At 42.1% G+C, this 27,065-nt stretch overlaps 3 protein-coding genes across 5 annotated transcripts in view; 2 read left to right on the forward strand and 1 right to left on the reverse strand.

Moving 5' to 3' along the window:
- Mhcl (Myosin heavy chain-like) overlaps window positions 1–12,289 on the forward strand; it is a 194,806-nt gene extending 182,517 nt beyond the window's left edge. The window contains exons 22-30 of the mRNA XM_077440288.1: window positions 100–378; window positions 4,987–5,172; window positions 5,253–5,382; window positions 5,462–5,913; window positions 5,990–6,180; window positions 8,684–8,869; window positions 8,944–9,144; window positions 10,360–10,461; window positions 10,536–12,289. Coding sequence (XP_077296414.1) covers window positions 100–378; window positions 4,987–5,172; window positions 5,253–5,382; window positions 5,462–5,913; window positions 5,990–6,180; window positions 8,684–8,869; window positions 8,944–9,144; window positions 10,360–10,461; window positions 10,536–10,617 — 1,809 coding nt within the window. The 3' untranslated portion in view covers window positions 10,618–12,289. The remainder of the gene's footprint in view (window positions 1–99; window positions 379–4,986; window positions 5,173–5,252; window positions 5,383–5,461; window positions 5,914–5,989; window positions 6,181–8,683; window positions 8,870–8,943; window positions 9,145–10,359; window positions 10,462–10,535) is intronic.
- Window position 12,290: 1 nt separating this feature from the next.
- Window positions 12,291–19,122, reverse strand: LOC143918396 (GATOR complex protein NPRL2-like). 2 transcript variants are annotated; one of them, XM_077440300.1, is made up of 8 exons: window positions 18,901–19,122; window positions 18,729–18,820; window positions 18,077–18,233; window positions 17,875–17,995; window positions 16,233–16,363; window positions 16,042–16,152; window positions 15,521–15,975; window positions 12,291–12,959 (listed from the first exon to the last, which is right to left on the reverse strand). In XM_077440300.1, the coding sequence occupies exons 1-8, from the start codon at window positions 19,000–19,002 to the stop codon at window positions 12,914–12,916; spliced, it is 1,215 nt and encodes a 404-aa protein (XP_077296426.1). In that variant the 5' UTR covers window positions 19,003–19,122; the 3' UTR covers window positions 12,291–12,913. The 2 variants fall into 2 exon arrangements, with proteins under 2 accessions (XP_077296426.1, XP_077296427.1); XM_077440301.1 differs by lacking the exon at window positions 12,291–12,959 and having other exon boundaries at window positions 15,090–15,975.
- Window positions 19,123–23,596: 4,474 nt separating this feature from the next.
- Window positions 23,597–27,065, forward strand: part of Dhc64C (dynein heavy chain, cytoplasmic) — a 40,756-nt gene continuing 37,287 nt past the window's right edge. For both annotated transcript variants that reach the window (XM_077440236.1, XM_077440237.1), the window contains exons 1-2: window positions 23,597–23,909; window positions 26,010–26,283. In XM_077440236.1, coding sequence (XP_077296362.1) covers window positions 23,636–23,909; window positions 26,010–26,283 — 548 coding nt within the window. In that variant the 5' untranslated portion in view covers window positions 23,597–23,635. The remainder of the gene's footprint in view (window positions 23,910–26,009; window positions 26,284–27,065) is intronic.

The following is a 27,065-nucleotide window of genomic DNA, read 5'->3' on the forward strand; positions in this document are numbered from 1 at the left end:
TTTTATATGAAACTGTCACTATAACTAATCAATGAAACAAATCTTTTAAACTTTTGATAGATTAATGTTCTCTCAATGTAATGCATATGTAAATTTTAGGCCGCTGATGCTTACGAGGAAGCCGAGGAACAGCGCCAAGTGGCAGCACAGTGGAAACGTAAAGCACAGAAGGCGGCGAGCGATGCTAATGATGTACGTCTGCTGCTCGACGAGCAAGGTGCCAAAGCAGTGCTTCTTGAAAGGCGTCAACGTAAATTTGACGCCGAGTGTCAACAGTTGCGCGAGGAAGCACGACGTGAACGTCAGACCAGAGAGAGGGCTCAGAGAGACTACGAAACACTACTCGCTGATAAATGTGCCCTCGAACAACAACTCGCTGTAAGTTCAATTGCATACCGAAAATTCCACCGCCTTCTCTGTTGAAAGCTCGCCACGCTGAAAATTTCGCCAACATTTCCAACTAGAATTATATAGAAGTCCAATAGAAAACATGCATAAAAATTGTGGCTAATCTAAACAAACCCTAGATAACTATCGCTAAGGATTTCGAGTTTTGTAAAGGTGTGTTTAGACTTTCTAATATATCTTGCAACAATCTAATCTATAATTTGGAAAGAGACTTTGTATGTATGTATGTATCCTTGGTCGTCGTCGTCGTCTTCGTCGTCCGTAGATCGGTGACGTCATCGAACACGTGATTCGATTTTTTTTTTTTTTCGATCCATGGGCGCCGATTTTTTTTTTCGTTTCAATGGATTCACCCCCGCGGGGGCGCAAGGCGAGTAGCTTCATGGGGCCCCGCCAGGGGCGTCACAAGGGGCGCAGCCCCGAAGGGGGCCCGGGGGGCGCAGCCCCGTGGGGCCCCAGCCTCATGGGGCGCAGCCCCATGGGGCTCAAAAGGGGGCGCCACAAGGGGCGCAGCCCCGTGGGGCCCCGAAGGGGGCCCGGGAGGCCCAGCCTCATGGGGCGCAGCCCCATGGGGCTCAAAAGGGGGCGCCACAAGGGGCACAGCCCCGTGGGGCCCCAGCCTCATGGGGCGCAGCCCCATGGGGCTCAAAAGGGGGCGCCAACAGGGGCACAGCCCCGTGGGGCCCCGAAGGGGGCCCGGGGGGCCGAGCCTCATGGGGCGCAGCCCCATGGGGCTCAAAAGGGGGCGCCACAAGGGGCGCAGCCCCGTGGGGCCCCGAAGGGGGCCCGGGGGGCCCAGCCTCATGGGGCGCAGCCCCATGAGGCTCAAAAGGGGGCGCCACAAGGGGCGCAGCCCCGTGGGGCCCCGAAGGGGGCCCGGGGGGCCCAGCCCCATGGGGCTCAAAAGGGGGCGCCACAAGGGGCGCAGCCCCGTGGGGCCCCGAAGGGGGCCCGGGAGGCCCAGCCTCATGGGGCGCAGCCCCATGGGGCTCAAAAGGGGGCGCCACAAGGGGCACAGCCCCGTGGGGCCCCAGCCTCATGGGGCGCAGCCCCATGGGGCTCAAAAGGGGGCGCCAACAGGGGCACAGCCCCGTGGGGCCCCGAAGGGGGCCCGGGGGGCCGAGCCTCATGGGGCGCAGCCCCATGGGGCTCAAAAGGGGGCGCCACAAGGGGCGCAGCCCCGTGGGGCCCCGAAGGGGGCCCGGGGGGCCCAGCCTCATGGGGCGCAGCCCCATGAGGCTCAAAAGGGGGCGCCACAAGGGGCGCAGCCCCGTGGGGCCCCGAAGGGGGCCCGGGGGGCCCAGCCTCATGGGGCGCAGCCCCATGGGGCTCAAAAGGGGGCGCCACAGGGGGCGCAGCCCCGTGGGGCCCCGAAGGGGGCCCGGAGGGCCCAGCCTCATGGGGCGCAAGCCCTAATAGGCATTAACTAAGGGGGGCGAAGCCCTAGACGGCAATTAATCATGGGGGCGCGGAGGGGCGAAGCCCTAAAAGGCAACTGATCATGGGGGCGAAGCCTTAGACGGCATTTAATCATGGGGGCGCGGAGGGGCGAAGCCCTAAAAGGTATTAACTAAGGGGGGCGAAGCCCTAAACGGCAATTAATCTTGGGGGCGCGGGGGGCGAAGCCCTAAAAGGCATTAACTTAGGGGGGCGAAGCCCTAGACGGCTTTTAATCATGGGGGCGCGGAGGGGCGAAGCCCTAAAAGGCAACTGATCATGGGGGCGAAGCCCTAAACGGCAATTGCTCATGGGGCGTGGAGGGGCGAAGCCCTAGAAGGCAAAGGCTCAGGGGGGCGCCGAGGGCGAAGCCCTAGAAGGCAAAATGATTGATTGATTTTTTTTTTTGATTTTTTTTAATTTTTTTTTTGATTTTTTTTTTTGATTTTTTTTTATTTTTTTTTTATTTTTTTTTAAATTTTTTTTTTAATTTTTTAATTTTTTTTTTTTTTTTTAATTAAATTAGCTTAGTCATGTTTAAGCGGTTTATATTATAAACACTGAGCGAAGCCGGGTAATACAGCTAGTCTAATCTATAATTTGGAAAGAGACTTTGTATGTATGTATGTATCCTTGGTCGTCGTCGTCGTCTTCGTCGTCCGTAGATCGGTGACGTCATCGAACACGTGATTCGATTTTTTTTTTTTTCGATCCATGGGCGCCGATTTTTTTTTTCGTTTCAATGGATTCACCCCCGCGGGGGCGCAAGGCGAGTAGCTTCATGGGGCCCCGCCAGGGGCGCCACAAGGGGCGCAGCCCCGTGGGGCTCAAAAGGGGGCGCCACAAGGGGCGCAGCCCCGTGGGGCCCCGAAGGGGGCCCGGGGGGCCCAGCCTCATGGGGCGCAGCCCCATGGGGCTCAAAAGGGGGTGCCACAAGGGGCGCAGCCCCGTGAGGCCCCGAAGGGGGCGCGGGGGGCCCAGCCTCATGGGGCGCAGCCCCATGGGGCTCAAAAGGGGGCGCCACAAGGGGCGCAGCCCCGTGGAGCCCCGAAGGGGGCCCGGGGGGCCCAGCCTCATGGGGCGCAGCCCCATGGGGCTCAAAAGGGGGCGCCACTAGGGGCGCAGCCCCGTGGGGCCCAGCCTCATGGGGCGCAGCCCCATGGGGCTCAAAAGGGGGTGCCACAAGGGGCGCAGCCCCGTGAAGCCCCGAAGGGGGCGCGGGGGGCCCAGCCTCATGGGGCGCAGCCCCATGGGGCTCAAAAGGGGGCGCCACAAGGGGCGCAGCCCCGTGGGGCCCCGAAGGGGGCCCGGGGGGCCCAGCCTCATGGGGCGCAGCCCCATGAGGCTCAAAAGGGGGCGCCACAAGGGGCGCAGCCCCGTGGGGCCCCGAAGGGGGCCCGGGGGGCCCAGCCTCATGGGGCGCAGCCCCATGGGGCTCAAAAGGGGGCGCCACAAGGGGCGCAGCCCCGTGGGGCCCCGAAGGGGGCCCGGGGGGCCCAGCCTCATGGGGCGCAGCCCCATGGGGCTCAAAAGGGGGCGCCACAAGGGGCGCAGCCCCGTGGGGCCCCGAAGGGGGCCCGGGGGGCCCAGCCTCATGGGGCGCAAGCCCTAATAGGCATTAACTAAGGGGGGCGAAGCCCTAGACGGCAATTAATCATGGGGGCGCGGAGGGGCGAAGCCCTAAAAGGCAACTGATCATGGGGGCGAAGCCTTAGACGGCATTTAATCATGGGGGCGCGGAGGGGCGAAGCCCTAAAAGGCATTAACTAAGGGGGGCGAAGCCCTAAACGGCAATTAATCTTGGGGGCGCGGGGGGCGAAGCCCTAAAAGGCAACTGATCATGGGGGCGAAGCCTTAGACGGCATTTAATCATGGGGGCGCGGAGGGGCGAAGCCCTAAAAGGCATTAACTAAGGGGGGCGAAGCCCTAAACGGCAATTATTCTTGGGGGCGTGGGGGGCGAAGCCCTAAAAGGCAACTGATCATGGGAGCGAAGCCTTAGACGGCATTTAATCATGGGGGCGCGGAGGGGCGAAGCCCTAAAAGGCATTAACTAAGGGGGGCGAAGCCCTAAACGGCAATTAATCTTGGGGGCGCGGGGGGCGAAGCCCTAAAAGGCATTAACTAAGGGGGGCGAAGCCCTAGACGGCATTTAATCATGGGGGTGCGGAGGGGCGAAGCCCTAAAAGGCATTAACTAAGGGGGGCGAAGCCCTAAACGGCAATTGCTCATGGGGCGTGGAGGGGCGAAGCCCTAGAAGGCAAAGGCTCAGGGGGGCGCCGAGGGCGAAGCCCTAGAAGGCAAAAATTTTGATTTTTTTTTTTGATTTTTTAAAAAATTTTTTTTTATTTTTTTTTTATTTTTTTTTTAATTTTTTTTTTTGATTTTTTTTTATTTTTTTTTTATTTTTTTTTTTAATTTTTAAATTTTTTTTTAATTTTTTTTTTTTTTTAATTAAATTAGCTTAGTCATGTTTAAGCGGTTTATATTATAAACACTGAGCGAAGCCGGGTAATACAGCTAGTATAAAATAAACAAAAGAAGTCTATTAATGAATGTATTTTTCCAAAACTACTTCCATCTTCTTCATTGTTGTTAAAATGTAATGCTCACAATCTAAATGCCAAGCCACAATCTAAAATACTCAGCAGCTAGGGATTTCCATCGGGCAATTCTGCTATGGTTACGTATTCAGATATTCCGGTGTAAACGTTGACAAATGAATGACACGGATTACACGAGCATTTTTTTTTTCAATGCTACCTGGAAAGGCTTAGCGGGTATTATTCTTGTTTACTTTGTACATGTTCAAAATACAACACCTGTCGGCGTTTTTCAGACCCGCGAACTTGTTGGCAAAACGCTGATCGGCTTTGGTCAGCATTCAAATGGTTAATTAATTAATTTTCTGTTGGTGTTTTATATTGTTTATATGCAGGTAGGTAGGTATTTTTACGATTTTTTTTCATATTAAATAATTAAATATAAATATATTTAAAAGGTATTTGATAAAACGCCAATTGGCGTTGGTTAACATTCAAAAGGTTAATCGAGGCTCTACTGTTGGTGGATTTTCATTGTATGTCAGTGATGTTATCTTTTTATTGTCCAAAAGTTTTATGATTTTGCTTTTGCTTTGTAGGATACTCGTATGGAGTTGGAGATGAAGGAAGAGAAGTTGACCAGCGTGCAACGGGAACTTGAAGATTTGACATTTGGCGGTAAGACTGAAGAAGAGGTGGGTGCGCTCAAGAGAATCAAACATGATCTCGAAAAAAAATGTCACGATCAAGAAGAAGAACTCGATGAACTTGCCGGTCAAGTGCAGGTACAATATACATACAATAATATGCTTTTTAGTATGAAAAAAGAAAATGTGATTTGTATTAATTGATGTATGAATTGCAGTTATTGGAAAGCCACAAGGTGCGTTTAGAAATGTCTTTGGAACAACAACGCAAAGCAACGCGTTTAGAAGCAGCTCAACGCGAAGAAGACCTCGAAGAAGTTCGAGCTCAAACTGCTAAAAAAGTGAAAGGTGAAAAAAAAGTGAAATTTTGTCAATTGTAATTCATCATATCATATATTTGTGCTTATGATTGTTTTATTTTTATTAGCATTGGAGTCACAATTAGAAATGGAACATAACGAACGCACTCTAGTACTGCGAGAGCGGCACGAGCTTGAACGCCGTCTAGCCGCGTTGGAGGAAAGTGCAAGAGCCGATGCCGGCGAACGGGAACAGCGTGAGCAGAGAATGAAGCGAGATCTTCGCCGATACAAAGCCCTAGCCAGAGACGCTCAAGTAGTCCTGGAGCGTAAAGAACAAGACTCGGGCGCAAAGGCCCAACTTAGACAGCTGAGAGACAAACTGGATGATGCTGAAGTAGCTTTGCGAGCGGCGCAAAAAGCCAGACTGACGGCCGAAACGGAGCTGGCCGAATCATTGGGCATGGCTGAAGAAGCGGCTCGCGGCAGGAGAGAGGCTGAAATGAGAGCTACGCAAGCTCAAAGGGAAGCCACGTCAGCTCGGGCTCAACTCGAAGAAGCTGAAGAAGAAGCCGCTGATGTAATTCAATACCGTGTTATATTTATATTTTATTTGTACTTGATCGGTGTTATATGTGTGTGTGACTTTTGTGCAGGTTATGAAAAAGTATCGGGCTTGTGTTGCTTCGCTGAATGAAGAACAGAGAACTGCTAGAGATGCTTTGGCTCGGGCGACCACTGCCGAAGAGGAGGCAAAGGTAGCACGGGAACGAGCTGCTGAATTGGCTGCTAGATTGGCATCAGCTGATAATGCTACAACTGCTGGTCAAGCTGCTCAAAATGACAAGTGAGTTATCTTAAAATTAGTAAAAATTACTTGGCAGCATAATGCAATACTATATAATCCACTAGTGTTGGACCCGTTGATTTCAACGGGTGGTTTCGAAAAGGAATTGAAACTCGAATAAAAATAAAGTTAAAGATATTGAATCGACTGGTTTCGGAAAGAAATTGATGCACGAATTACGAAGTGATTACGAATTACGAACTACGTTTTGTGCATCGCCGACCTCCTGACGCCTTTGCCCCCGATGCCTCCGTCGCTCCGGGGCCTTCGGCCCCAGCGCCGCCGGCGCCTCCGGCGCCCCCGACGCCTTCGGCACCCCGGGGGCTTCGCCCCCAGCGCCGCCGACGCCTCCGGCGCCCCCAGCACCCCCGATGCCTTCGGCACCCCGGGGGCTTCGCCCCCAGCGCCGCCGACGCCTCCGGCGCCCCCAGCCCCCCCGATGCCTTCGGCACCCCGGGGGCTTCGCCCCCAGCGTCCCCGATGCCTTCGGCACCCCGGGGGCTTCGCCCCCAGCGCCCCGATGCCTTCGGCACCCCGGGGGCTTCGCCCCCAGCGCCGCCGACGCCTCCGGCGCCCCCAGCGCCCCCGATGCCTTCGGCACCCCGGGGGCTTCGCCCCCAGCGCCGCCGACGCCTCCGGCGCCCCCAGCACCCCGGATGCCTTCGGCACCCTGGGGGCTTCGCCCCCAGCGCCCCCGATGCCTTCGGCACCCTGGGGGCTTCGCCCCCAGCGCCCCCGATGCCTTCGGCATCCCGAGGGCTTCGCCCCCAGCGCCCCGATGCAAAAATGAAAAAAATGAAAAAACTGAAAAAATGAAAAAAATGAAAAAACTGAAAAAATGAAAAAAATGAAAAAACTGAAAAAATGAAAAAAATGAAAAAACTGAAAAAATGAAAAAAATGAAAAAACTGAAAAAATGAAAAAAATGAAAAAACTGAAAAAATGAAAAAAATGAAAAAACTGAAAAAATGAAAAAAATGAAAAAACTGAAAAAATGAAAAAAATGAAAAAATGAAAAAAATGAAAAAACTGAAAAAATGAAAAAAATGAAAAAACTGAAAAAATGAAAAAAATGAAAAAAATGAAAAAACTGAAAAAATAAAAAAAATGAAAAAACTGAAAAAATGAAAAAACTGAAAAAATGAAAAAAATGAAAAAAATGAAAAAAATGAAAAAACTGAAAAACTGAAAAAAATGAAAAAACTGAAAAAATGAAAAAAATGAAAAAACTGAAAAAATGAAAAAAATGAAAAATATGAAAAAAATGAAAAATATGAAAAAAAAAAATTTTGTTCCCCATACTGGTTGATGGTTGATCGTCCGTCACATACAAATATACAAATATATTTAGCGACAGTCCGTTTTTATATATATTATAGTGAATATTGAATTTTCAATTGAAGATACAATTGATAGATAGATTTGATTGCGAACAATTTAAACGTCTATTTTATCAAATAAATGTGCATTTAAAAAAGCAATTAATTAATACATTAACCACTTAATCGACAAGCGCGCACCGGTGCGCGCTCTTTCGTGTTTAATTAATTTTGATTTCTTTACAGTGACATCTAAATATATTCCATGATATTAATGAAATTGAAAAAAGTCAATATTTTTCCTTAGTTTGTTATAAATGTATTCAAGAGGTAGTGTCAAGGGTTGACACTAAACACAAACATAAAATAATCGAATCGGTGTCTAAAAACGCGTGGCGATTCAGTTGTTTAACCGCTTAGACGCCCAGCCGACGCGCTGAGCGTATAATAGATACGGCTGTTTGCGCCTTAAGGCGCTTTGGGCAGCTAAGCGGTTAAAAATGTTTCTGTGCATTACAAAAAATTTGTGTGCATTTCTAAATGACGGATACAGACTGCATTCGAAAGTTTGCTTTGATCATTGAAACAAATATTTGCTACTTAAAAAGTGGATGAAATGTGCATTAAAATGACAGATGAACTGTATCGGCAACGTCGCGAATACCAAAATACGAACCAACGTTCGGTTAGGTTTTATTTATTTATGGTTTCGTTAGGGTTGGTTTTATTTATTTAAGATTACATTTCACTAGTGAGAAACAAAAGTAAACACTTTTGACAGTTATGACATTAGACTGCAACGTTGCCACTAAAGAGCGGACCCTTCATGGTTCAATTGCATTGTTAAAGGTTCGCCGAACCTTTTTTTTTTGGACTCTAGCTTTGTAAATAGAGCCAAACCGCCCCGATTCCTGGAAAAAGCACGGTCTCTATCCGCGCTCTATTTGCCACTTGTATCTATTCTAATGCTAAAATCTATTTTTTCGAACGATCGTTTCGTATCTTTTAATGACCACTTTATAATGCCAAAATATGTTATTCGATGCACAATACGAGATTGTTTAATGCACCGAAAATAATGCCAATTTTTAATGCACAAACATTTTTTTTAAGATACAAAGTATTTTTCTCAGTGTATGTACAGTTAAATCTTACCCGATTTGATTTTGTGTTTGCTTTTTCAGATTGGAGCTGAGAACTAAAGAGCTGGAGGCTTCCTTAGAACTGGAACAGACTGCACGAGCTCGTCTTGAAGCTCAAGCTGCCAGAGCTCGTGATTCGGCTTCAGCGAGCGCTCAAGCACTTGCCGCAGCTCAACAACGCGATATTGCTGCTGGTGACGATCTACGAAAGGCCATGCGTACAGTCAGGTATAATTCTTGACATCATAATGTGTATTCGTATGAATATATTTATATGTAATTTAATTTGAAATTATTTATAGGGAGCTACGAGAAGAACTCACTGCAGCAGTGGCGAAATCCGACGAAGCTACAAGAGCCCGAACGGAGGCTGAAGCTCGTTTGGAAGATGAGCGTACAAATGCTTCTAATGCAAGAGCTGATTTGCGCGCTACTAATCAACGCCTGTTGCTTTTACAACAAGCCATTGCTGATGATATCAGTCCCGATAACGGAAGTGATAGGTTTGTATTTTAAATGAATTTTTACTTTATCTATGTACATAATAACAATAGATGAAGTTTTGTGATTATGCGAAAATCCAAACTCGAGATTTTGACTGATTCGAACTCAAAATCGATCATTGATGACGTTTTCATGATCTAGAAAAAATGTGTGTATGTGCCACTGAATTTTGGGGATTTTTTGAACACCGTTAGTCACATCGAACTGAAACTTAGTATCGGTTACTGAAATTCTTATCGAAACTATGTAAATTTTTTTCAAATTTTTAAGTTGACCGGAAATGGTCCCTCTCTTACACCTCTTTTTTTTTAATTTTTTTAATTCAAATATCTCCCAAAACCGTTAACTAAATCAGACTGAAAACTTTTACATGTAATAGAAATTATAAATTTTATACCCGAATATTTTTACCCCAACCGGAAGTAGTACTTTTACTATAGAGAATCGAGGTTTTTTATGTTTTTCTCAGAAAAATTTTTGGTTTATTGAATTGAAATTTCATATCTAGAAGTTTAAGCTTAATACCAAGTTATATATAAAATATGCTGAGCATCTGTCAACCGGAAGTTTACTCTTGTTCGATTTTTTTCGACCCCCTAAACATGTGTGCTCTTCCCAAGAAAATTCAAGTATAATCCTTGTATCAATGTGATGAAAATTAAAAAAAAAAAGCACTAAAATCAATAAACTGGAATTGGGCTTTTTTCCTCTTTAGAAAATTCAAAAATGTTGTGACCACACGATTTTTTCCACACCCCTGAACTTATCAAGCTGAAAAAATATATATTTGTATTCTTTATGTCCTAACTTAGAGTTGATAATGTTTTGGTCAGAATTTGTAAATCGGAAGTAGTAAATTTTTTTAAAACAATATTTCATCATTTTATTTTCACCTTTTAAATTAGTGTTATTTTCTTGATATGTAATGTGTATAATATGTAGTGATTATAAGTAATAAAAAAAATTTGAACAAAATGCGACAACCGGAAGTAGTACTTTTGTCTTGTGTAAGTTTCCCTACATTTGCGCTCATTTTGTATCGAAAATGTTGTCATAGCCAGTATGTGTGAACGTGTATAAATGTTTAATTATCGAATTTTGTTTTGTAACCATCTTATATTCCTTAAATAGATGGATAAAGTCGTGAGTTGATCACATCCGAATTTATTTAATTATATTCATTTTTTATATGATTTTTTGTTTGTTTTTTTTAGCGACAATGACAGTTGCAGTTCAGATGAATCTATAGACACATTCCTTGCGAATCACAAATTGAGCCCGGTTCAAACCAGTCTTCACGGCTCTACGACTCCCAAGTACGTATTCACCGCCGTGTTTGATCAATTCCGATTCGTTGAAGTGATGATTAATTTGTCTTTTTATCTTGCAGCAGATCCAGTGAAGGTCGACAGAGTAGATCCAGCGTCGGCTCTTCGAAGCAGATGAGTCCGACTAAAGAGTCTTTCGCGTGAACACATCCAACGATTCGTTCGTCAAACTCTTCCGATTAATTCGTCGCATAGATGCACTTTCAAAAGTGATAATTACGCATTCTTATTATAATGAATTAATAAAGACTTAAGACTCGGATTATTTTCCCAATTTTGTATATATAATACATACTTTGATTGCCATTGAACTAATGATTTTTAAAAGAGCGTTATACTTTTCGCAGAATGTTTCTGTCTTATCCATAAATGCTAGTCCTTATATATATATAAAATAATCAAAGCAATTGATTCCTGACATTTAATCACCGTTCATTTCTGCAATTTTGTTTATTAATCTACACGCTATTATGGCTATGGCTATGTAATCCGTAGATATTGAATGAAATTTCCAACACTTTCGATATATACATATATATATATGTATATATATGGGGTGTATTTGTGACAATTATAATCAAATTAATTTTACATTGTCTTTTGGGTAGGTATGTTTGTCGTTGGAAAAGTGAACTGTAATCGAAACATTATTGAAAATCATTTTAAAATTGACTGTTGTTCGTACGTAAGTTTAGTTGATTATCAAAATTTATTAGCTACTTGTACTTCTCGATTGAAACTGATGTGCTACATAGGTATGTGACGTGAATAAAAATTATGGGTATTAAAATTAGAACGTAAGGAATGTTGTATTTAATTTAATAATAAAAAATAAGTCACTGTTTAAACAAAATTTGCACACCAGTGCTAGTAGACCCGTATCAAGGGCTATACTTAAACCATATATAACGTACTTACTTACAAGATCGCTTTTAAGAAAATTTGCATTTAATAGAAGAAGAAAAAAACACTCTTAAAGTGTGCCTGTCAGATTTGAAACCCTGTTTTTTTTTTCAAAGAAACCCACGTCTTACAGTTTTTAATCTGAATATCGTGCTTTGATAGAATCGTCGTCTTCCCGAAGCAAGTTGTCGCAATAAATTTTATCATGGCCTAAATCCGATTAAGTGTTAGCGATGTTTAAATTTTATATTACTGTATTCAGCTGCCTCATTAGTATAAATTGAAAGACGGTAGACAAACAATTATTGTTTTCAGTTCTCGAATCAATTTTATAGGTATTCCTATTGATTCGTAAACGGGTATGCGGATGAACATCGTCGGTTATAATCATAGATATGTATCATCTGAATATGCAGTAGATGTAAGGATTTGTAGAGCATTTGGATACTTTTATATATATATTTATGTATATCATTGAGATGAATCTTATTGTTAATAGTGAATCCTTCTTTCTTTCTTTTTTTCATACTATTTCACCATGTATGTGAAACAATATTACAATATGTATTACGATTATTATTATTAAAAATTAGAATTTTTAAAATGTTATTTGATTTGTTGTATATTTGTTGTAAATATTCCTATGTATTTGAAGATTTTAGTATTTACTCTCATATTCAAATCGTAAATGATTTTTTTTTTTTTTTTTTTTGTGTATATTATTTTTCTTTTGTTTATTTTTACATAATTTATTTGAATGTCCTTAGCGTACTAAATAAAGTAAAAAGAAAAAAAAAACAACAGCAAACTTTCAAACATGACGATTTGAATAATTTACTTATATATATATACATTTATTATGAAGACCTATCTGCATTTTAATAACAAATTATAATAAATAAAATGTTTTTATTGAAAATATACTTTATTTCAATCATTATTTGTCAATACAACTACATTTTCAATGCAAGGTTATGCAGATATTTGACCCGATCCAATTTTCTACAGTCGCTACGAAATACAATATTCTAATTATTAACCATTTGCCCGCAGCCGTCTTCTATGCGCGACAAGGCTGTAGCGCGGCCATCTTCCATAGAATTTCTGAACTTTGCATGGGATTTTGAGCCTTATATGCGCCTATTTCAACTGTTTTAAGGTTCAAAATTGGTTGAATATATTACTGAGAGTTGAATGTCATCTATTCAATTTGCTTAAAATGAATATATACCAGTCAAAATTAGTTTTGTTGTGGAATCATACTGAAACCTCATACATGTGACGTCACGTCTGTTGAACAATGGCGATGATACGTCTCAATTGTATGAAGAATGATTATTTGACAATTAAGCCAAAACTACGAGATATATTATGTATTTTATTGTTTAAAACAACACTTTATGTATTAATTAACATATCTGGTTACTTGAGTAAATATTAAGATCTGTATTTAAGGCCGAAAACTCGATTGCCAAATCCGCGAAAAAGGTGCCACGTACAGGGCTTGTTCGCTAAATTTACTACCGCGGGCAAAGGGTTAAGTATTTTGACTAACTCTAAAGGCGCCAAATCCATCTATAAAACTGGAAATAAAATTTTCATTAAGTATTCGAATAAGAAATATTGTTAATAATTGAGAAATGAATGTTTTTTTTTAAATACACACAATGCGACTACAATAAAATTATATATATATATATATATATATATATATATATATATATATATATATATATATATATATATATAACAAATAATACTGCTAAAAAGCGTGTAATACAAATACGTATCGCTTACATAAATATGATTCATTGGAAATTTAATAACAATAAATAACGCTGGAATTTTATATACGTACACATAATACGCATTGTAAAAGATACAATAAATTACGTTTAACAAATAAAATACTAACGATATGAAATGATTAACTAAACCACAAATTTCCCTACACTATTCATTTAAAATAGTATTATAAAATTAATAGTTAACCGAAACCTTTTTTTTTCTTCTTTAATAAGTAGTCATTAAATTATACAGTTCTATCACAATAATAATAGAAATTACAATATGTATCGAAAATAATATATATTTGGTACATGTTCCTGAAAAAACCAACTACTTACAAAGCCAATACCTTCTCAATGTACTAACATACATATCAAATAAAATATCACATAGAATCGTTGACGTGTTTAAAAATTTTCAAAAAAAATTCTTCGCCGCTTCAAATTCGAATACGTATACTGATTTCATAATAAAATAAAAATTTCACTAAGCCGTTCTTATCAAACACATACAATATATGTTATGGCGGGTATAAAAAACAAAAACAAATATCACAACTAAATTCAAATCTGGCACATAAATTACTGAACAATCAGTAATGTAAAAAATTCAAATCCACAAACCAACCAACCGTTAAGTATCCATCACTTTCAATTCATAATACTGTAAGTATAAAATAATACTTAAATCACATCCTTTTCCTTAGTTACAAACCCCTGTATAATCTCACTGATCAAAATCAAATGACATAAACACGTCAGTCTTCATTTGAAAAATACCAAAATCATTCCTACAAATCGTGTTAAAATCATTCTAAAACATTTCCAACCGAATTCTCTACATTTGGTTTATGTACATAAGAGTTACCATACGTCCTCTTGAGGCCTTGAACCAGGCCCGGCTCAAAGGGGCAGTAGACTAGGCACGTGGCTATGGGTGCCATAGCTAAGGGGCGCTGCGATTTTTTTGATTATAAAATTGAAAAAAAAAGGTTTACTTTGAACTTATGAAACATTTTATATTCAACTTGAAGTAACAACAACGCTGACTATAAAATATTATAATTTACGAGGAACGCAGGAAGTCGACCGTCAAATATCAACGACTCGCGAATAAAACTTGTCAAACAATAAACTGTCATCGCTTCAAATGGTTACTTAGAATTGTATTTTAAAACGATATATATACATATGCATATCAGGGATGGATTTGCTTCGAAAAATTAAATTTCTTAACTAATCATATTCGAACGAATAAAATTCTTCAATTCATTTTTATTAATATCATATATCAGTAGCGTCGCTAGGGGTGGTAACATTTAGTGCAGTAAAAAAATTCTGTCTCCCCCCCCCCCCCCCCTCCCACCCTATCAACTTCAACAATCCGAAATCCAAAATGTTCTATCGCATCGAGATTTTCAGCAAAAATTTTAATATTCAACCACTGACATTAGAAACTTTATAAAACACCCCCTAGAAATCTTTAAGACGTACTTTAAGTAAAATAGTTTAAAAAAAGTTCATGCATATGAGCCATAATTGGCTAATATACATACATACTAATATACATACTGCACCAGACGGCTTGTGCGGTAGCTGTATAAAGCTGTACAGAAAGCGGTATATATACAGAAAGTTGTATATATACAGAAAGCTGTATAAATACAGAAAGCGGTATATATACAGAAAGTTGTATATATACAGAAAGCAGTATATATATACAGAGAGCTGTATATATACAGAAAGCTGTATATATACAGAAATTGCAATAAGGCGTGTAGCCACTCGATGATCGTCATGTCGAAACGAATATGTCGAATTGGCGTTATTCAATTTGAACAATTTGCTGTCACCCGGTGCGGACCGCACCCCCCGCACGGGCCTAGCAACGCTACTGCATATATTGAACATGAACCTGCCTATTTTGAATAAAAATTAGTAAATCTAATTTAATTTTTCTTTTTCTTCAATGTGTACCTTTTATAAAATTTACTGTTTAAAAAAACTAAGGGGAGAGCCGCTGAAAACCAATTTGCCTAGGGTCGCCATACACCCTTGAGCCGGGCCTGCCTTGAACATTCAATATAATGCAATGAAATGTTAAAAACTGTTGTCCCACCAATACTAGACGGTGGGTCACTAAAATATCGATCACGCAACATCTGGCACCCAAAAACTCCATCAATCGAAAGCCATCCACGCGAAATATTGTACTAACGAGAACTAGAGTGCCAGATGTTACGTGATCGAGATATTAGTGATAGCTTTTTGCGCAATAATTCGTTTACCGTACTAGACATATAAAATCCAACCGTATTTGAGTCCTAATATGGTAACCCCCTAATCTATGCATCTACCTCCAAACGACAGTAACATCAGGATCGTTTTCTATGATGTGCTCCAACTGCACCAAATCCATATTGGCCAAGCAGCAGATCCTATCTATGCATAGAGTGCCCGTGAACAGCCTGCGAAGGCCGTCCGGAGACTTGTCTCCTTCCGCAGGATCTCTGACATATATCGGATACTTCCTCAAGCACTTGATCAACTTGTGCAGCAGGCCGAATATGATCAGCTTCCGTTCGTCTATGCATTTGACATTAGGCGCGAAACGAGCGCATACAGACTTGAGCGTACTGCCCTGCAGAAGATTACAATAAATCTGCAAAACGTCTCGGATCGAAGGTAGAATCGTTCCCGACGCGACGTAATTTATACACTCCTTTTGCAGGTTGACATCCTTGAAGAGTCTCGACAAGCCGGGAGTGCCTCGGTACATGTTGCTATACTTCAATATGGGCACGAGCGATACCTAAAACAGATTCGTTTGTACATAATCGACCGAGACCGAGTACACGTGTGTATATAATGTACATACTACTCCATAATAGACGAGGTTCTGAATGCACGATTTGACCAGGGTTATTTCTACGTCTGTTTCGGAGGCTATTTTCGATATATGATTGTATCCGTCTATGTATGGAAGGACCTGCGGAACAAAAACCGACGATTATATCTACAAAAAGAAATCGATAAGTATGATTAATTAAATATGTGATGTTCCAAAACCTGCGTAGTAGTTAGGTCCCAGTTTGATTCGTGTTCCAAAGGCTTCAAAAATACAGGCACATCGTGATCTCGTACAAGTGGAACTTCCTGCCACACTTCTACTACTTTTAAATGCATCATCGTTTCACCCTCTAAAATGAAAGTTAACACATTAAATTGATTTATAATGTATACAATAAAGTGGTCTTTACTTTTTTTTTTTTTGATTTTCGAATTTTTAACTAGCGGCGTGGACTAGTGGTTAGCATATTATTTGAAACTTCGGCAAAGAATGGTTAGCAAATAATAGGTGCTTTTGTACGGAGTTGAATCATCGACCCTAAAGATCAGTACTATGAATCGGTTAGAGGCGTTCGAAATGTGGATGCATCGTAGAATATTACGGATTCCATGGACCGACATGGTCAGCAATGAAAATGTTCTCCAAAGAGCAAGAGTAGATAGACAGTTGCTGACTGTGGTGGCCGTTACTGCATCGAAAGTCGAAAGATCGAAATAGTGGTTAGCATATTATGCTATCGAGCAGAGTGTCACGGGTTCGATTCCCACTAGAGTCCCACTGCTGGCCAGACTTCGGTTTGTGACTCGAGGTCGATCGTTTTTTATCAAAGTTTGCCAATTTTTCTGATTTTCTTTAAAATTGGCATCTCTTTTGCTAATCTCAAGCTATTCTGCGTCGTGAGGTTCGCCAATTTGATTATAAAATGCTGCAAAAATTTCTCCATATATGTCACTGTGGATGTTTATATGAATTCGCATTGTATAAAATGCTTATATATTGTATTGATTGATTGACTGTATTAATCTTTTTCAAAAGTGCACTCATCGCTTCGGAGCGATCTGTAAAGGCGAGTGTTTATGTTTTATGAAATAAAATAAAATTTGCATCGAACAGCTGCATCACCAGACCACACGCCAGTGAGCTTCTGGAGTTCAGCCAGCCCACTCCTCCGAAGTCGAGCAACCACTTCCTTCACCGTACATACAATAATACTTTCATACTGAAATAAAGATCTTCTTAAAAACTCAACCGAGTTTCTATAGGCCGACATTGTGGGAATACAACTTGAGCGATCCCGAATCTTCACTTCCCCATAAAGCACAAGTCGCACGATTACACCATCGCACTTCTGTATGAGCATGCTGGGCCGGAATATTTTCGCTCACACCAAGGGCATAGATTCGACTCGCTCCAGATAAACGACCTCGAAGCCGTAAGAACCCGAAAGCATGATCTCATCACACGGCCAGACTTCAAGCAGCCTTGAGACATCTCCACAAATAAAAAATCAATAGGTGAAGGATTGTTAGGATGAAGGATTTTGACTTATTTGTACTCAGTATCGATCACTGATTACGTTTTCGAAGTTTTTAAAAATGTATCTTTATAACAACATTAATCCTATAATATTGCAACTTTTTATTGGTCAATGAAATACCATCCGTTATATTTTATTATTTTTTTATGGATATTGAATAAGCATAAAACTTTAAAAATTAAATCTTAACCCTGAATAGATGTGATTATTTGTTTTTTCATTAAACATAAAATAATCTATAATTATAAAAGAAAAATGATTATACTACGAAATTTGCACTGAAGCTTAAGACCTATTGAAAAACTAAATTCATACAAACATACCGACAATTGATGCCGTTTTGTGGGTGTTGAGATCGTACAAAAGATGAGCTAGAATAGTGGGTAGTTTTGCACCGCCGACTGCAGCGTCTGATAAAAATCTATTCTCTTCTTCCATTGTCGTCTAAAGAGTGCAAAAAAAAAAAACATTATACATATAATACAATCAATTTCACATCACACAATTGTATTTCAATTGACTCACTAAATGCTCTGCAAGTTTTTTGACTACGGGTTCATACTGTACAGTTCTGGCCCAAGTATCGCAAACGAAACATAAATTAAACATATAAGCGTTGCGCTCATATCGAGGATTTTCTATGCGAACTGGATAGCCTATTATTTTGTGGCCGAGAGCGTTTCTAAAATAAAATGAAACATTGAAAAATTAAATCAGGTAACAACAACAATAAATAGCATGCAATTAACTTTTGCAACTGTGAACGTAATCTGCAATCATTAATGCGATGATTCATTGCAACATGTGGCATTTTATTTACAATTGGAAACAAATCGTTGACCTTCTATTAACAGATGTAGAACTTAGTATAATGACGAATGACTCACAACTTCACACAATACAATATATTCCCATTTGTTATAACGATATTTTAAAATATGGGTTGTCATATAATGACTTTTGCTCAAATATTTTATTATTTTGAAATAGCATGTCTTATAAGTTACTAGTTTGTCTGTTGCTTACCATTTATCTAAATAAAATCTATAATATAAATAATTGTACACAAAGTAGGACACGTAATTTTGGCCCATTATACTTACATATTGCAATTTCATAGAACGAATGTTTTGAATGCATTTCTGCAACTTTAATTGATGATCAGTTGGTAACTTACATTGTCATGAGGCATCTCTGTAACGGTGGTTTCGGTATAATGTACACATTGATGGCGTCGAATATTTCCTTGGAAATATACTCATCTGGAAACTAATACTCGGAATTAGGTACGAGAAAGAGACAGCGATATGAGAGTGCGGTGGGAGCGGAAGAGAGAGACGGCTGCTTACTTGGCAAGAGACTTTGGGTCCGGCGATCGGGTGGAATTCACACAAGAAGATGCATCTGATGGGACCTTCGCGGCCGCAACCCTCGTAGAAGCGAGTCTCCATTCAGAGTCTCGTCACCAGCTCAGCCCTCGGTTTCAACTCGCCTGTCGTCGGTCATCGGTCGCCGACCTCCACCACTCGCCGTCACTGTCAACTGTCACTCACCGAATTCTCACTGCGGCTAACCCGAGCTATACAAACTACGACCATACTTCAAACACATGTTTTTGTTTATGTTTTATAATTAACAATCGGTATTTGAAAATATTTTTAACAGTTTTACACTCCAATATTGATAAATTTGAATATGAAATATCAGTAAAATAAAGTTCAAGGTGTTCACAGGGTCATACAGTTGCACGCAGTGGCGTAGCCAGGATTTTGTCAAGGGGGGGATTTTGACAGGAAAAAAGGCAAGATAATTTATATTTAGTTAATATAAAATCACAACATATAAAAATAAGGTAAATACGTAATAAACATATGGTATGAAGTTCAAATAAAATAAAAATAATGAATACTTTAAAAAAGTACGAAATTCACAGATCCAATCTTCGCATATTTATCTAATATTTTTTCTGCACTAACATTTTTATCCCTATGAATATCTAATAAAGCAAGTGTAGGCGGGGTACATGTGTGTTGACCGTATCCCGGCCTAACGAAACACTGTTGTGCTAGTTTTATAAAGTTTTATTGTTTGCCCATGGTTGTACAAAGGTATGGTATTTGTGGGCAAAAGTATGTCGTTCAGCGGTCTCTGGATATGGTAGAGTGTCGCTGGCTCGGCATTCAGCTATGTTCAGAAGGTCTCTGGATGCGGCAGTGTGTTGCTGGCTCGTTGTTCGGCTATGTTCGGAAGGTCTCTGGATACGGCAGTGTGTTGCTGGCTCGTCCGGCTGGTTGATCTTCCAAGTCCGCGTAGTGTAGTGGTGGCTGGTCAGGAGCTGTATGTCGACGCTTGCTGCTGTGGGTCGACTGGCGTTGTTTGGGTTGTACCTCCTTTTATAGTGTTTCTGGAATCGCCTGACCGATGGTGGTGGTTTGTTGATGCGTAAGAAAGGAATGCACTTTTGTCGAGGCGTAGAATTTTCTGGAACGATTGATGGAAGTGGTTGTTGATGCGTAAGCGCATGTGGTTGTTGATGCGTGAACGAGGAATGCACTTTTGTCGAGGCGTAGAATTTTCTGGAATGATTGGCGCTGTTCCGCTCGATGTGGTTTAATGGTGGCGGCGTGTTTCGACCGTTTTGGTTCCACTCGACTGGTAGGGGCGTTCCGCTTGAGTTTAATATAATGACTGCAGGTGTACGACGTCTGGTTTTCGGGAATGTAGTTTGTTGTTGCGGAATATTCTCGAATGTTTCGATGACGATGACGACGACGAGATTCCTACACAAGTCACAAGCAAACCACATTTCCAACTCTCCAGTTAGAATGCAAGGCCCACAAAATATATCTTGGTTGTAAATTTCCCCCGAAGTCTTTATCTTATTTTTTAAAACACTTGATGGTTGAAAGTGTAGAGATATAGCACGACTTGTGATATCATCTATTTCCCTCGTCGAACTTAATCTGTACAAATGACATTGTTCAGACTATGTCTGATGATCGGCTTTCGTGGCTTTACGACCCACGATTTGGCCGATACATTTTTGTGCTGGCCACCCTGAGACAGCGGTTGGCACACAAACTGACAGTTGTCAATAGCGGTTTGGCGCTTAAACACCCCGGTGTTTACGGGGCCCACCTCGCCACCGAAATCACCAGCTAGAGGCTGGTGAGGGTTGTGACGATACTTGGAGACCAGCTCCAGTATCCGTCCGGTGTGCACCAGAGGAAGCTTGGTCTGTCTTCGTCCAGAAGGCAGACAACTGAGCTACGCGTGGCTAACCTCAAAAGGCACGCGTGGTTACTTTGTTACTCCCCCCCCCCTGTCCCCCCTGCTTGATCTCTGTATATATATATAAAATACAGTCACCATACAAACAGAATTACAACCTGTTTTCATTATTATACAATTTCCTCCCTTTTTCCACATCACGCATCCCACGCACATTACGAAGGAGAAAGGGACATAGCAGAGCAGCCGACATCAGCAGAGACCAGACCACCGACGACGAAGGAAGGCACCTTGAGGAAACCAGCCCCGCCCAAGCTTACCACTAGCTATCTCACAAAACCGACTTCCGGGGTGCTCTCGAGTTGAACATCCCTGGAGTCTGTACAGACATCATCGCGTCCTCTTCTCGTACACGAAAGTTAGCCGTGGCCGAAATACTTCGTCCAGCTTACCCATAAAGGCGATTCGACTCGCTCCAGATACGCAATCACGAGTACATGGGAAATCCCAAGGAGCTACGCACCTACGCATCAAACATAGAACACAAAGGAAGACCTCGACCCCGTCGGAATCTTCTAGAACGTGATCTCATCAGCCCAGCTACGCGTTGCTCAAGCAACACCTTTATAAACCAGTGCATCGTCCCCAGATGCCAGTGAGCTTCAGGAATCGACCTAGCTCGTTCCAGTGAATCCTTTACCTACTTCGCTGTACATACAAATACACCTGTATTAATCAAGTAATAAAGATCCTTTTCAAAATTCAACTGAATTTCCATAGGCTGGGAAACGGTCCAAAAACCTTCAACTTCCCTATAAAAGCTTTTTCCATCAGGAAGCAAACATTGGAAATTTTCAAGTATATGTTTACGTCCTAAAAATCTGTCATGGATTCGGGATAAAAAACTATCCAAAAATAGTACAAACGAGCAATTGCGACAGGAGTGGGATATTTTGCCGCCGACTGCACTCCGCCAAGGGGGGGGGGGGTCCAGACCCCCTGAACCCCCCCCCCGTCGCTACGCCACTGGTTGCACGTCTTACATTAAACGGTGCTAGCCCTCCCTCATCGAAGTGGGATATGCAAATGTCCCAGTTTTTACGTTTTTCGTTATAATTATGTGGTTTTTAAAGCTATACACCCTCTATTTTTTGTATTGTTAGAATGGCTACGCCCACACTACCGATATCTACACCCGATATTTACGAATTTTTCCATAACCAGTTCCTAAATAGCAACCACAAGTTGCAATATGGGAAGTGGATATGGAAAATTAAAAAATATCGGTAGTGTGACGTAGCCAATGGTGTTAAGGGGCTACAGACGTTCCGAATTATTGGACCGGCCGTCGGTCCGGCGATCGATGTCGACGCAGGCCGGAACGCGTGTAGGTGAATTCATCGTCAGATTGAAACTTTTTCGGCTGGCCAGACGTCGAACCAAATTCTATATTGTCGCCGGACGGTGGATACCCTCTCTCCCAGCCCAGCCCAGCGTGCGTGTTTTGTTTTTTTATTAGATACCTCTATAGAACAGGTGATCGAGTGAAAGGTTTCTACCGTTTCCCGGCCTATGGAAATTCAGTTGAGTTTGAAAGAGGATCGTTTATTTTTGTTCAATTTGGTACAATGGTTATTGTACGTACGAAGAGGTTTCTTCGGAGATGTGATCTAGTTGAACTCTAGAGGCTCACTTTCCCGGTGGAGGTTGCTGCGTTGCTTTATAAACGTTTTGGGTTGAAGTGTGTCGTGTGCACATATTTTGTTCTTGGTACTCGCGCTGCCCTAGTTATGCTGCGAGCGTGGTTTTATGGGTTCATACGCCTGGATGTAGTTCGTTCGTTTTTATGGGTTTAGTGTGTTCTTCCTTTGTTTCCCAGACACGTGTATAGAAACACGTGTCGACCTTTTGACGAGGCGAGCGTGTGCCATGCGTTAATGACTTTCCTGGATATGTGTCGCAGTGACCTGATGAGATCATTTAAGTTGTACTATATGCCTACACCTCATTTTTTACTATTGTTGTTGCTGACCTCGAGAAGGTTTATTTGTCATCCGGCTTCCGCTGCTCTGTGTGTCGTTCTTGTGCGAATTTCTTCGACAATTATCATGTCGAAGGAAATCTTAGAAGAATTTATCTCTATATATCGAGATTCTCTTTGCCTTTGGCAAATTAAGGCCAAGGAATACCACGACCGTGATAAAAAAAATGCAGCATATAACAAACTGTGGCGGCTCGCTTATACGACATGGTCGAGTTTGGTTGCCTTCCTGCGAGTGGGGACCAACCCGGCTGGGTTCGGAGAGCCGCTACTCACTCTGTCTTCAGCTGTCATATAATAAACACGTGCATTGACATGCCAGTCGTCTCATTCGTTCATCCTCCATAAAACTATTGAATAAATTGAAAGAAATAAAGCCTTTTGCTAATAAAGATGCCGTGGTTAATAAAGTGAACGATCACTACTGAGAATTGACATTAAAGTCGTACCATCGCACGCATTCCGGAGACGCGGCCGGAGCGTGTTATTTCAGTTCTATCGAAAGAAAAATTGCACAATTTCTCGCAACGAATTCTGGTCCGATAATCCGGAGCGTCTGTAGTCTGTACATTTGGATGCAAGCCAGTAAGATTCCAATTAGACAAAGCCGAAACAAAGCGAGTAGGAATTTCACATACCGAATGAGAGAAAGGCAGAGATCACCGAGATCAGAAGAGATATCGATTGATAAAAAAAGTGGAGCATGGGTGTGGTGAGAATGCGCAATTTGCCGCGGTGACGTCGCCCATCTGACCGGCGGATGAGTCAGTCGGCTGTCAGCTTTGGCTGTAGTCGGACGTCAGATATCGGATATGGGGGACTCCCTGGAGAGCGTGACTGGAGACGGGGGTGGGGGTGGGGGTGGGGGTGGGGGAGCAGGCGAGGCCCCCTCGAGCGTGATCGTGGCGGAGTGCGCGGACCTGTCCAAGTACTTGTCGCGCGCGGGGGCTCTGCTGCTGGCCGCCGAGGACGAGGGCGGACTGCTGCTGGCCGCTCTTCAGGACCGCGCAGCCACCGACTGCGTTCGCAAATTCATCGCGGAGCCTCAGGTGCCCTGTCTCTACCTGCAGAGGGCCACAGCTAAAGGTCATAAAGCTCATTTTTGCACATTGTCAATAACGGTACCGGCGCTCCTCGTCCATTGTAATAACGGCACTCATTTGCACAATGCAGTGTACCCTCGATTACCCGGCCTAGTAATTGGATAATCCGAATTTCTAATTCAAAAATGCCACTGATAACTTATCGATGTGAAACTTAGGCATTGTTACACAAAGCTGAATGCACTCGAATAAGTATAACATGCGCCTACCATATATATACGGTTCGGTGATTACTGGTCACAAATTACTCGTCACAAAGTCACTAAAATCTCTATAACGGAACATCTGGCAGCCGAAAAGTCCATCATACTAACGAGAACTTGGGTGCCAAATATTGTGTATTCGCGATTTTCATGGCAAAAATTGTCTTTGTGACCACCCCAATGTGACGAATAGTCCAATTACCTATATATACATACTATACAGTGACGGATTAAACGTTTCGGAGGCCACAGGCGCAACGTAATTTAAAGCCCCCCCCCACTAATCATAAAGTTAATTTTTTTCAATTGTGAATCGTAGGTATGTAAATTATAAAAAAAACGGAAAACATTTTAAATGGGTACTCTGGCCACAATGCTAAAAATCCATACTCATTGGGAGCCATTACAGTATCTTTTTCACCTTTACTTTCTTCCTCATTTTCTTTTTCAGTAAACTGTTCTTCAGTCCTTTTAGGAGTCTGTTCTTCAGACGTTGTATAATACTGCTCATTAATTTTTCCATAGGGATCTTCATCAGTTCTTCTACAGGGCTGCTTTTCGATCCTTTCCATTGGTTGGTCTTCGTTTCTCAGAGAGCTGCTCATTAGTTCTTCTACAGGGCTGCTTTTCGGTCCTTTCCATTGGTTGGTCTTCGTTCCTTTCAGAGAGCTGCTCATTAGTACATGCTGCTCTTCTGCTCATTAGAGCTGCTCATTAGTACAGGGCTGCTTTTCGATCCTTTCCATTGGTTGGTCTTCGTTCCTTTCAGAGAGCTGCTCATTAGTTCTTCTACAGGGCTGCTTTTCGATCCTTTCCATTGGTTGGTCTTCGTTCCTTTCAGAGAGCTGCTCATTAGTTCTTCTACAGGGCTGCTTTTCAGTCCTTTCAAGAGGTTGGTCTTCGTTCCTTTCAGAAGACTGTTCTTCAAGATATTCCGATATTCTGCCATTTTTAATGTAATTAGTTAGCAAATTATTTTGCAGCAGTGAAATTTATCTAGAAAGGCCAAACAATCGATGACGGCGAGAGCAATTATCGCAAAGCTTTGTATTTTACATAAAAAAGTAGTCAAAGGCAAAATGCATAGGAATTTCCCAATTATAATTTTTCTCAGAACGATTTAGAGAGCACAGATATGCGCCAATTTTGCTGTTCGATAATCCGCCACTGATTTACTATATATAAAAACCGACTGTCGATAAATATATTTGTATGTGACGGACGATCAACCAACAACCAATATGGGGAACATTTTTTTTTTCTTCATATTTTTTATTTTTTTCATTCTTCCGGGCTGGGAGCGAAAGCTTTGGGGTGTCAGAGGTGCCGGGGCGAAGGCGGCATCGGGGACGCTGAGGGCGCCGTGGGCGAAGGCCCCAGGGTGCTGAAGGCATCGGGGGCGCCAGAGGCGTCCGTGGCGCTGGAGACGAAGGCCCCGGGGCGCCAGGGGCGAAGGCCCCGGGGTGCCAAAGGCATCTGGGGCGCCAGAGGCGTTGGGGGCGCTGAGAGCGCCGGAGGCGTCGGCTGCGCTGGGGGTGAAGGCGTCGGAGCGCCGGGGGCGAAGCTCCCGGGGTGCCGGAGGCATCAGGGGCGCTAGGGGCAAAGGCGTCGGGGCGTTGGCGATGCACAAAACGTAATTCGTAATCACTTCGTAATTTCTAATTCGTGCATCAATTTCTTTTCGAAACCAGTCGATTCAATATCTTTAACTTTATTTTTATTCGAATTTTAATGCCTTTTCGAAACCACCCGTTGAAATCAACGGGCCCAACACTAGTATACATTAATGTGTGCAACGCACACAGGCGATCGAAATATAAAGGCGGCCGGCTGGTACATCAGATTGTACATTTTTCACATAATTTGATGATTTTTTTCAGATGATGAAAATGATCAACCTACCGAAGGAGAGGATGAAAAAGAAAACATTGTTTATACCATTTCCAACGAAGTGCACTTTGCCAATGCAAGAATTTCGGCTCTCGTTTGTGTTAAACGCGGTACCGTCATCGAAGCCGACAAGTCGATACATTCTCAATTGCGGCTTCTCAACTTCTCTGAAGGATCTCCGTACGAAACTTTACACTCTTACATCAGCAAAGCTATGGCTCCGTTCTTCAAGAGCTACGTGAAGGAGAGCGGACGTGCCGATAGGTAATGCGCATACGGTCGATGCATTTTGAACAATAACACTAAAACAAACTAAATTACAGAATCGAAGACTTATCAATCTCTACTAACTTTGATCCACTGAATTCGATTGTGATAATAATTTTTGTTGGTTTTCTCTCGTTTATGAAATATGAGCGTTTAAAAAAATGCACAATTTTTGGCTTGTGCAGTTTTTAACTCCATATGCCAGCATTATGGCTTAATGGTAGCTTGTATGTTTAGCATCAAGTGATCAGTGGGTTCGATCCGCCATACTGCTGGTTAGATTTGGGGGTATTTGTGACTCCAAATCGATCGTTTCTTATCAGAGTTTTCCAATTTTATCTGATCATTGTTGAAACGGTTCCTCAAAATTGGCAAAAAATCATCTTTCCCGTTGTCACAAATCTTCTGTATTTATTGTGTGAATAATTTGTAAAAAATATGTACAAAATTATGTTCTAAACGTACTAATTCGAACGATTAATGATTTTAAATTGAGTTAAAAAATTCTGTTGTTGATAAACGTATGCATGATACAATAGCCTAGAAGCGCATCATTTGATGCGGCTCCGCCTAGAACATTTCATAATGTAATTTATAATCATTTACCGCTCGAATTAGTGCTATATAAAAATATTGAAATTGAAAATCAATCCTTGTAAATGTAGTGAAATTTAAAACTGGCCCAATAAATGCATAATAGCTTGAGAAAAAAATGTGTACATAAAAAAAAGTATATTTTTGACTTAAAATTGCTAGATAAATAATTATACGTATGTTAA

This window comes from Arctopsyche grandis, chromosome 10, assembly GCF_051622035.1.
Source record: "Arctopsyche grandis isolate Sample6627 chromosome 10, ASM5162203v2, whole genome shotgun sequence".
Lineage (NCBI taxonomy): Eukaryota > Metazoa > Arthropoda > Insecta > Trichoptera > Hydropsychidae > Arctopsyche > Arctopsyche grandis.

Excerpts from the sequence above, each read along its gene's own strand:
- LOC143918396 (XM_077440300.1), bottom strand. The coding sequence starts at position 19,002 with ATGGAGACTCGCTTCTACGAGGGTTGCGGCCGCGAAGGTCCCATCAGA. Across the intron at positions 17,996-18,076 it reads AAAAACTTGCAGAGCATTTA|ACGACAATGGAAGAAGAGAA; the intron begins GTGAGTCAATTG and ends TGCACTCTTTAG. Across the intron at positions 16,364-17,874 it reads CAAAACGGCATCAATTGTCG|AGGGTGAAACGATGATGCAT; the intron begins GTATGTTTGTAT and ends CTTTCATTTTAG.